The sequence below is a fragment of the Pleuronectes platessa genome, chromosome 2 (genome assembly GCF_947347685.1).
Source record: "Pleuronectes platessa chromosome 2, fPlePla1.1, whole genome shotgun sequence".
NCBI classification, from domain to species: Eukaryota; Metazoa; Chordata; class Actinopteri; order Pleuronectiformes; family Pleuronectidae; genus Pleuronectes; species Pleuronectes platessa.
In genome coordinates this window covers 31288356-31300029 of record NC_070627.1, presented here as the reverse complement: position 1 = coordinate 31300029, position 11674 = coordinate 31288356, and the positions used below count along the sequence as shown (strand labels likewise).

The window sequence follows — 11674 nt, the reverse complement described above, 5'->3', positions numbered from 1 at the left end:
TAGCGCCGGTGTGACATGAGGCCGGTCGCTTGTCGGTCGGGGTCCCTGTGACCCTTAGACTCGCGACGCTGGACCGACCCGGCTGCCAGTGTAGTGCACTCGAGACTGTTCTTGCTCGGTGATGAGAAGGAGAAGAAGGAGAAGGAGAAGAAAAAGAAGACTCGTGCGCAGTAATAATAATAAAAAAGAAACACATTTTTATTATTTCTCTTATAGCTGCAAGACACACGCAAAGACGTAGGGCCGGTGTGACATGAGGCCGGTCGCTTGTCGGTCGGGGTCCCTGTGACCCTTAGACTCGCGACGCTGGACCGACCCGGCTCCCTCCGTTGCGTAATTGAACCTGTCCCTGCTTTCAAACGCACGCGCACACGTGCACACGCACAGCCCACCACACATCAGCACGCGCAAGAAGGGCAATAGAAAAGGGAACAGCTCTTGCAGATGTATTTGTCACACCCGCTGCACTTTGTGTGAGTTTTACAGTCCTTGTTCCTGGGGCATATCTGACACCTCTTCCTCTTGCTCGCGGCGAGCGGGGCCGCGGCGGCCGCGACGGCCAGGGCTAGACTGGAGGCCGGACCCTGGGATTGTTGCTGTTGCTGTCGTTGTTGCTGTCTTTGTTCTTTTCGCTGCGGGACTAGGGCCGGAGGGGCAGCCGGACGCTCGGGCCGAGCGTCGTCTCGGTCGCTGTCATCGTCTCTCTGCTCGGCGGCGGCTGCGGTTTCGGCTGCGGCGGCCGCGGCCACTTTCACGGCCTTCACGACCGCGGCAGACGCCTCGGTGCGTGGAACGCGCTCCCGCCGCGCGATGTAAGGCGCCACGAGAGCCTTTCCTAGCCGCTCGAGGAACACCCTGCGCTTGTTCCGCTTGCCCGGCATCCAGTCGGGGTTGACCTCTCGCCATATCACAAAGGCGTTGTAGGAAGAGACGTCGAGGATGTTGTGGAAGACGACCAGGGGCCAGCGCGCGGTCATCCTCCTGCAGCTGTACGTTCCGATCACCTTGTCCAGGTTGTCCACGCCTCCTTTGTTGCGGTTGTAGTCCAGGACGACGACCGGTTTGCCGTCCGCGCGGTCGCTGACGTCGGCCTCCGAGTGCCGCGTGCTCAGGAGCACCACGTTCCTGTTTTTCTTCCTCGGGACGTACGACACCAGAGTGGCGGCGGGCGTGAAGGCGAACACGGAGGAGAATGCCGCTCGTCCCTTGACGGCGAGCAGCCGGGGCGGGAGCTCGGGCTTGTTCTTCCGAACCGTGCCGACCACGGTGACGTTCCTCTCCAGGAGCTGCCGCGCGAGTTCGTAGGAGGTGAAGTAATTGTCGCACGTGACGTTGCGCCCGCTCAGTCCCTCCGTGAGGTCGAGCACGACCCGCAGCCCCAGGTTCCTCTCCGGACGCCCGCCGCTCGGCTTTCCGGTGTAGACTTGCATCTTCCAAGCGTAGCTTGATCTGGCGTCGCACGCCACCCACGACTTGATCCCGTATTTCGCCGGCTTGCTGGGCATGTACTGTCGGAAAGGACAGCGGCCTGGCGCGAGTGAGCGCGTGTGTGTGAGCGCGTGTGTGTGAGTGCGTGTGTGTGAGTGCGTGTGTGCGTGTGTGTGTGTGGGGGGGGGGGGGGGGGGGGGCAAACATGAATATCGACAATATCTTCGGCGGCGCGTACTCGAGCCTGTTGTTGCTCGGTGATGCGAACGACAAGAAGACGAAGAAGAAGAAGAAGAAGAAGAAGAAGAAGAAGAAGAAGAAGAAGAAGAAGAAGAAGAAGAAGAAGAAGAAGAAAAAGACTCATGCTCAGTGGTAATATCAATAAAGGAAGAAGGAAATTCATTTGTATTCTTTTTTATAGCTGCACAGGACCGACGCGAAGACGTAGGGCCTGTAGCACGTCGGCCGGGGTCCCGGTGACCCGAGGGCACGCGCCGCGAGCATCCCCGGCTGCCAGCGGCGCGTACTCGAGCCTGTTGTTGCTCGGTGATGCGAACGACAAGAAGAAGAGGAAGAAGAAGAAGAAGAAGAAGAAGAAGAAGAAGAAGAAGAAGAAAATGAGGTGGCACACGTTTTTTCTAAAAATTATTTGTATTGCTGCACGCCACGCACAAAGACGGGAGACTGTCACACACACACAAACACATGCTGGGTCAACACAAGGGTTAAGAAGACCTTCGTAAGGCTCAGCAAGCAGTCTGTGACCAACATCCTCTCTGACAAATAGTATACGGCTAAGAGCATCAGCTACAATGTTCTGCCGACCCGGGACGTCCTTAATATCAAATTCATAACTAGCCAGCTTTGCTACCCAGCGTTGCTCACAACAGTCTAGTTTCGGCTTAGTCAGGATGTGAGTCAGCGGGTTGTTGTCTGTCCAAACTGTGAATTTGTGGCCTTTTAGCCAGTGACTGAATTTGTCACAAACTGACCATTTCAAAGCGAGAAACTCTAACCGGTGGGCTGGATAGTTCTTTTGGGACTGAGACAATGACTTACTGGCAAAAGCAATAGGTCTGGCACGCGTATCGCCTTCCTGGATTTGGGACAACACAGCTCCCAAGCCATCCAGTGATGCATCAGTTGACAGCATGAAGGGTCGGGTGAAGTCAGGGTGGGCCAAGGCAACACTTCCAACTAGCAAGTCCTTCAGGTCTTCAAAAGCTCGGTCCTGCTCTCTAGTCCAGTCAGTTTCATGTAGCTTCCTACTTGACAATTTGATCTTGAGCTGTTTGCCTTTCCTTTTTCCACCTTTCAGCAGATCAAAAAGCGGCTTGGCGATGGCGGAGAACCTGGGCACAAAGTGTTGGTAGTAATTCACCATCCCTAAAAAGGACCTAATTCTCTTCTGAGAAGGTGTCTTGCCATCAGGCTCCATCAAGTCTTTGCTCGTCATGCTTGTGATGCTGTCAACCTTAGATGGGTCTGTTGAAACGCCATTCTCGTCTATAATGTGACCAAGAAATTTTACGGATCTCCTGAGGAAGAAGCATTTCTTAGGGGACAACTTTAGGTTATGACCACGCAACCTACTAAACACCAGCTCCAGCCGTTGCAAGGCAGTCTTCTCGTCGGGTGCAAACACCAGCAGATCATCCAAGTAGCACAGCAGACTCAGATAATTTTGGTCACCAAAGATGCTGGTCATCATGCGCATGAAGCTCTCTGGGCTGTTACAGAGACCTCGTGGCAAACGGTTGTATTCGAACAGGCCCATGGGTGTGGTGAAGGCAGAATACTTCCTATCATCCTTGTGAAGGGGCATGTTGTAAAAGCCGGAGGTCAGATCCATTGTACTGAACAGGCAGTTGCCTCCAAGCGCTGCCAAACAGTCCCCTTGATGAGGAAGAGGGTGGGCGTCCTTCAGGGTTCTCCTATTCAACCACTGAAAATGTCTGTACAGATGCGGAGATCTCCGTTCTTCTTCCACACAAGCACCAGAGGCGATGCATATTCACTGGATGACTTTCTAATGATTTCTTTCTCCTCCATCTCGTTCAACACTTGGCGAAGTTTCTGGTATTGACCAGGGGGCACTCTTATGTATGGGAGTCTAAATGGTCTGTTGTCGGACAGGTATATACGGTGAACAAAACCTTTCGCCTCACCACAGTCTATGTGGTGTTTTGAAAATATGTCCTCACACTGCAAGACAAGATCGGTAATTTTTCTCTTGCAATCCGCTGACACCTCACATGACTCAATGTCAACATTACTGAGTCTAACTGACATGAGCCGGTCTTTGACAGAATCTGCTTCAGGAGCAAGTGGCACAGTTGACTGAGTGTAACTGGGGAGGGCAACCTCAGGGCTATCAGCAACATCCATATCCTCAAGTGCTACACAGGAGAAGATGTCAGCCAGTTTTGCGTTGCGCCTCATCACTATAGACTTGCTTGTTGTGTTGACTAGCTTGAGTGGGACCCATCTGTCTCCCCAGAGTGTAGTTACAAGGCTCGCAACCATAATGCCTCTCGGAATTGATCGTGATGACGTAGGCTCTGACATGACAGCACTGCCAGGTGAAACAACAGTGTTTTTCTGCAATTTTCCCCAGATGAGATATTCCCGACCAGGCTCGAGACATGTGGCTGAGTTACACCTCACCGTTCCAACTTTGTCAGGAACTGCATCCCCTTTCCAAGGGTTCACACCAGAGAGCATAGACAGGAAATTTACCGTTTCTGAGTCAACGGTTGAGCAGGGACCAGACACTGTGTCCCAATATAATTCACGCTGCTTAGACTGATGCATGACGTGTTTTATGACATTAGTTCCTATGATCAACTCATCATGCTGTCCTGGAACAACTAGTGTGGGAACCAACATCCTACAGCCATACACTTCCATCTCCACATCAAAAGCACATTTGGGTTTAACACGAAGCCCGCCGCAACCAACAAGGACTACATTCACGTCAACACACGTCTGATCTGTAATTGACCCAGCATTTCTCAGTTTCATCTCAGCCTTTTCATTAATACTGCAGGCCATAGAACCACTGTCCAACATACCACCTATCACTAATCCATTCACCACTGCAGGTGTGTTGAAAAGACTGTCACTATTGCCAATTCTGTGAATATTTTGATAAACAACTGTAGAGTTATTACCTGAGTCTTTCGCAGATATGTAAACAGTCTCAGCATCAGACATATCTTCAGTTTGGAAGTTTTTGGTGAAACCTGTACTGCCTCCCTCCAAATACAGGCCAGTTAGTTTCCCTCAGCGTGAGGAGGGGAGGAGCTTTTGACAGGACAATTTGGTCGGGTGTGGCCAGGGGCGTAGCAGCCAAAACACAGTCTCTCGGCCATGCAGTGCGAAGTGGTGGTGTGGCTAGAGTCGTTACACACTCTGCAAAACGCCTCTCTGGAACGTCTGTCGCGAGGGTTATATTGAAACTTACTTCCTCGAGTCGGGCGGTTAATACTGCGCTGCTGCATTCTCTCCATCATCTCCTGAAACATGTCCGCTACGCGAGTGAGGAGCCTATCTTCTGACTGTTGTAGATTTTGTGCCACAGCTGGCACAGGGGCATAATTCTGAGCCGGACGGGATTCACCTTGAATTGTTTCCGACGCTGAAGAGGGGCAAAGGGTGTGATGCTGCTCGGACACTGCTGATGTGGATTGCTCAGGAGCTACAGAGGCAGTGTGGCTTTTTAGCTGACTAGCACTGGTGGTTCTGCTACTAGCTCTCAACTCCCTCTCATAGTCATCAATCCTCAGCTGAACATCACGCGAGTTCCACTCGTGGACTGGTTTACACTTTAGGATGCTCGTGAGCTCTGGGTCTGGACAATGGTTGACAAACATCAGGGCCACTTCATCAGCCATGTCCTCCGTCTGCTTCCCTTGCCTGCGCAGGCCCTCATTGGCTTGATCTGCTGCTTTATTCAGTCTTATCCAGTAATCGACTGGGTTCTCTTTGTGCTTTGGTAGAGTGGCGTAAAAGTCTGCCAGAGGAAGACATGACGAAGCATCACTAAAATACTGGAGAAGAATGTCATACACCAGTTCTGGTTTCTGTCGTACGTCAAGAGCTGGGTTACTGCGTAGGGCGATTTTCACAACATCCCTGGCCTTGCCCATTAAGTGACTTATAATTTCCTCTGCCTGGTCTTGTATAGGAACATCTTGCTTTCTGAGGTAAGTCTTAGTCATGTCAATCCAGTCCTGGACTGAGTTTTTGTCAGTGCTGTCACCTCTGAAAGTCTGTGGTTCTCTGTCAGGCTTAACACGTACAGTCACTTGTGGAACATCATGTCTGGTAGTGTCACTAGGTCTGTTCTCAGTCATAGGAGCAGTATGATTACCACTATTTAAGCTTACAACACCAGCCGACATCAGCTTTGCTACAATAGACTCACCAATCTGAGCTCCTAACTGTCCTACCATGTCTGTGAGATGGTGAATGGCATCAACATCACTGCCAGGAGTGGAAGTATGTGGACCCCCCCCTGTAGGCACATTAGTGGGAGTATAACTTGGGATCTGACCTAACCCAGTATCTGCATAGCCATCCGGCATTGCTGTTGAGCGTCCCACATCCCTACTGTTATTAATAGCACTTATCCATGCACCTCTACCTTTTGGCAGAATAGGACTAGAAAAATCATCCATTGTTAATTAAAACAACTCTTGACCATGAAATGTACTTGCGTTGTGTATAAAAAAATAAAAAAATAATCATATATATATATGTATATAAAAAAAAATGTAAAAAGAAAGGTTAATAAGAAGTACACAGATATTTAGAAATGAAAACAGTTGTCAACACACTGGAGGGGAAGAGAAAAAAATAATAATATATGTATAAATCGCTATGCCCCAATCAAGGGTCTTCTACAGGTCTGACCGCACTATAATCTTGAGACGTGGATCAGGATGGCAGCACAGCATCCACGGCGACGAGCATCAAGCTGGTCTGATGATCCGAAAGGTCACGGCACCAGTGTAACGGATGTAGAAATGTGACTCAGGACTTGGTTTTTGGGTATTTATTCACCTACAAAAACTGCAGACACCTGCAGACAACAACATAGGTTTGCTGTTAAAACCTCCTTTTTCTCCAACGAACGACACCGCGGGACGAACTCTCCTCAGTGATGAAAAACTAAACTGCTCAGTAACACATTATTGGTGAAACAGTTATTAGATCCAAAAAGAAACTCACATACCTGCAGACAACAACATAGGTTTGCTGTTAAAACCTCCTTTTTCTCCATACAAAAGTCTACAAAACAGAACAAATTGACATCAAAGGCTGCCGAAATCCGCGGAGCGAAAACAAAATGGCGGCCGCATTATGTAAATAACATCTCCGTGGATTTCAAACCACAACATTGTCAAAACATATAAACATTCAAAACAACAGCACACTGTACTCATACACGCAACATACAATCCACAACGGTCATTCCTTCAAGGAAAACTACAAAACAGCACAGAGCTTCTACACAGGTGACTCACCCTCAGTGATGAAAAACTAAACTGAGGGAGGGAAGGGCTAACAGGAAGTAACAAACTTTTGGGGAGCACAAAAGGTAGTGCACATCGACATCACCTCCACAAGTAAATTCACAAATACAAATTATAAATAAAATAAATACAGTGCATTCTTAACTCTGTTACACAAGGACTCCAGCGTTAGCATTAGCCAAACGGATAAAAGATAAAATTTATTTCACTTTGCCCGGAGTAGGGGGGTGGGGGGGGGGGGGGGGAGAGAGGAGCGGACACCCAGCGGCCCCTGCGTGTTCTCCGGTACCGGCTCCGTGTATCTATGAGCCCGGCGAACAACGAACGACACCGCGGGACGAACTCACCTCAAGAGTCGGAAGAAAAGTGAAAGAGTTTGTAGTTTGAATCCTGCACGATGTTTTATTTAGATTCCTGCTTAGCGGCCCCGCCCCATTACGACCAGGTGTCCCATAGTCGTGGCGCCGGCCGGCCGCCGGGGGGCGCTGTTTCCCCTCCAAAGTTTAAAATGTATTCAAAAACATGGTGCAAGTGTGAGGAGCCATGTTCAATATAATACTGATATTTATGCGTTTTTAATTCAACTCACAGTGTATGTGTCATTCAACAGATGCTTATTTAAACCACCTGATTAAACATATAGATACATATACGAGGAATCTTATTCTATGTGCAGCTTTGTGTCGATTAACTGATTCGACAAATGTCATCTTGGTTTTAAGTTATTCCTCATTTCTGGAACAAATGCGTCTAAAGAATAATCTGATCTTGGATTTGTGGGCTGCTATGATTGTATTTATGTTTGTTTATATTTTATTTCATTTATAGATATTGAAACTTAAAAAAAATGGAGACTAATAATACAATTGAATCTAATAAAAAAATTAATCATCTAATTAATAAAAAATATAGGTATATATTTTAAAAGAAAATAAAAATCTAAAAATGTGAAATTTTATAAAAATATATTAATTGAACTATTAAAACCTAGGTTTAAAATAATTAAACAAATCTAATAATACAATTGAATCTAATAAAAAAATTAACCATCTAATTAATAAAAAATATAGGTATATATTTTAATAGAAAATAAAAATCTAAAAATGTGAAATTTTATAAAAATATATTAATTGAACTATTAAAACCTAGGTTTAAAATAATTAAAACAAATCTAATGAAATATAGCTATATCATAATTACAAAACATGTATGAATATGAATTTTTTTTAATAATATTTCTATACATCTTTACATGTATATATACAGTGCCTTGCATAAGTATTCACCCCCCTTGGACTTTTTCCCATTATGTACTGTTACTAACTGGAATTCAATAGACTTAAATAAACTTTTTCCCATTTGATCAACAAAACATGCATAGTACTTTGGAGGTGCAAAATAAATTTTATTGTGACACAAACAATAATGAGAACAAAAAAGTTGACATCTGTTGGGTGCATAAGTATTCACCCCCCTGTGTCAATACTTGGTAGAACCCCCTTTCGCTGCAATTACAGCTGCAATTAGAGCTGCAAGTCTTTTGGGGTTTGTCTCTACCAGCTTTGCACATCTAGAGATGGAAAGGTTTGTCCATTCTTCTTGGCAAAAAAGATGAAGCTCAGTCAGATTGGATGGAGACCGTCTGTGAACCGCAATCTTCAAGTCTTGCTATAGATTCTCTATTGGATTGAGGTCTGGGCTTTGACTGGGCCATTTTAAGACATTAACATTCTTTAATCCAAACCATTCCTTTGTAGCTCTGGCTGTATGTTTAGGGTCATTGTCCTGCTGGAAGATGAACCTCCGCCCCAGTCTCAAGTCTTTTGCAGACTGCATCAGATTTTCTTCAAGGATTTCCCTGTATTTGGCTCCATCCATCTTTCCCTCTATTCTGACCAGTTTCCCTGTACCTGCTGAAGAGAAGCATCCCCACAGCATGATGCTACCACCACCATGTTTCACTGTTGGGATGGTGTGCTCAGGGTGATGGGCAGTGTTGGGTTTTCGCCACACATAGCGTTTTGCATTGAGGCCAAAAAGTTCAATTTTGGTCTCATCTGACCAGAGCACCTTCTTCCATATGTTTGCTGTGTCTCCCACATGGCTTCTGGCAAACTCCAAACGGGATTTGTGATGGATCCCTTTCAACAATGGCTTTCTTCTTGCCACTCTTCCATAAAGGCCAGATTTGTGGAGTAGACAACTAATAGTTGTCCTGTGGACAGATTCTCCCACCTCAGCTGTGGATCTCTGCAACTCCTCCAGAGTAACCATGGGCCTCCTGGTTGCTTCTCTGATTCATTTTCTCCTTGTCCAACTCTTCAGTTTGGGTGGACGGCCTCCTCTTGGTAGGTTTGCGGTTGTGCCATATTCTTTCCATTTTCTTATGATGGATTTTATGGTGCTCAGAGAGATGTTCAAAGCACTGGATATTTTTTTATAATCTAACCCTGCTTCATATTTCTCCACAACTTTATCCCTGACCTGTTTGGTGAGCTCCTTGGTCTTCATGATGCTGTTTGTTCAGTAATGATCTCCAACAAACTCTGAGTCCGTCACAGAACAGGTGTATTTATACTGAGATTAAATTGCAGACAGGTGGACCCTATTTACTAATTATGTGACTTGCAAATGTGACTTGTGAATGCAATTGGTCGTTAAAATGTAGAAAAGTCCAAAGGGGGTGAATACTTATGCAAGGCACTGTAGATATCTTGGAGAGAGAAGCATCCTTCAGGTTCATTGTAATTGAATATGAAGATAATGAAAACCTTTGAACCCTGAAACTATCTACCTCTGATACATTTATATAGGATGCCTGTCTGCTAAGACTCATGTGAGCTGGAGTTCTTCACCAAAACTATACAAGCTAATTTACCTTGGTGAAGTCTGAGAGGCCTCATCTGTTACAATAGAAGAATCATTAACTGATTTCCTCAGACACACAGAAACCAACCAGCTCCCTGATTAGATGATGAATCAATTCGTAGACAATGATCAGTGAATAAAGGTCTTTGTTAAAAGGAAAGAATCCGTTGTTTCTTCAATCTGATTATTTGCTGGTTTCTCAGTTTTCTTGGATTTTGTTTTTTGACAGCTTGTTGACAAGTTTAAATTATTTAACTAACTAACTATAACTAACTGAAACTGGCTGGTTACTAATACAACTGTGCCTGAGGTTCCGTGAGTGCTTAACTTCTTGTCACAGAGAAACAATTGAAGCAATTTGATAAAATAAAATCAACACAAACATTAACTGAAACAATATTAGTCTTAAAACTAGTTTAAAAACATATCACCATTAAATGGTTAATGGAAGATCCTACATAGATGATATTCTTCTTCACTGGTGCAAACTGGAAAGAAACCTTCAATGAATTAAATTATGTAGTGATGCCATGGAGGGAAAACCTTTGGCTTTTGGGATCCTTGTGTTAGTTTCCCACTTTGCTCAGTTGGTAATCCAGCCATGGGTAGACCAACATATTGAACTTAATAAACTGTGAATATAGACTTACAACTCCAGTAAAAACCGATAAAAGAAAACCTTCATGGGAAATAAAGTGGAACAAACATCTGGTTACCTCTGTCTAATGATGACACAACAAAACAACTTCTTGTGATCAGCAGTGGTAGACAACCGTTTTGTATCTGCCAACATAAGTCACTTGTTTCAAGAGTAAACTAGGGCTACGTTGTAGCACTTGCGGGCCCGAGCACCCGCACGTTGAAGCCTGTTGCGGTCGGTGGAGAGAGCGATCGATGACCAAGCGCACATCATCGATCGAGCATGCACTTCTCCACGTTAAATGCGTTTTTCGCTCTGCGGCAGTAGGTTTGCCAGTAGGTGGCGCCATCACTATTATTACGCACAGACATATATATCTGTTCATGTAGGCGCTCTGATGTAGCGTGAGCAATTTTGTGTCAATTGGACAATGTTAACACAACTTAATTTTCACACTGATCAGTAGGTGGCGCTATGACTCTGAACTAATATTTATATGTGGAGCTGTTCAGAATAGTATTGTGATCATAGGTCAGTAGTTTGGAGCCGGTTGGATAATGCAGAGTGGATTAACAAAGTACTTCCTGTTTCCTGGCGAATCAGTAGGTGGCGCTATGACACTGAGGAAATATTGACACATAGAGCTGTTCAGGCTTGTACTCTTATCATGTGACAGAAGTTTGGTAGTGATAGGACAATGCACAGTGGAGTTATGATAACATCGTGTCCTTTGGCGAAGGAAAATCCTTCGCCGCACATCAATGTTTACACGGTTTGAGGAAATGTCACAATTCTGACCTTGATTCAATGACTTGACTGAGCTCATTTGAGCTGTATATCTTAAAGCAGCAAGGAGCAGTTCATCAAAGAATAAAACATGTCACTTCATGTTGCCACCAGGGGGCGCTGTGATTTCAAGTCATAATTTCTTTGTAGATGTCATCAAGCCGGAACTCTTGTCTTGCATGTCTAGTTTGGACTTGATTGGACCATGTATGTTCGAGATACAGATGCTCGTGTTTTGATGGCGTGTAACCAAACTTTAATGCCACGCCACGGTCACACGGTGTGAAGGGAAAAAAATCCCTTAATCAGTCTTTATCTCAATCTTGTTGTGATGACACTCATCTGAATTTGAAGTTGATCTGATGAAAGCTCTACGACAAGTAAATCAAAGTAAAAATGTGGAATAGGGCTA

At 45.5% G+C, this 11674-nt stretch overlaps 1 protein-coding gene across 1 annotated transcript in view; it reads right to left on the bottom strand.

Moving 5' to 3' along the window:
* Nucleotides 1-565: 565 nt before the first annotated feature.
* LOC128446732 (piggyBac transposable element-derived protein 4-like) overlaps nucleotides 566-11674 on the bottom strand; it is a 291349-nt gene continuing 280240 nt past the window's right edge. Inside the window, exons 3-4 of the mRNA XM_053429645.1 lie at nucleotides 665-1528; nucleotides 566-570 (exon numbers count right to left, since the gene is read on the bottom strand). Coding sequence (XP_053285620.1) covers nucleotides 566-570; nucleotides 665-1528 — 869 coding nt within the window. The remainder of the gene's footprint in view (nucleotides 571-664; nucleotides 1529-11674) is intronic.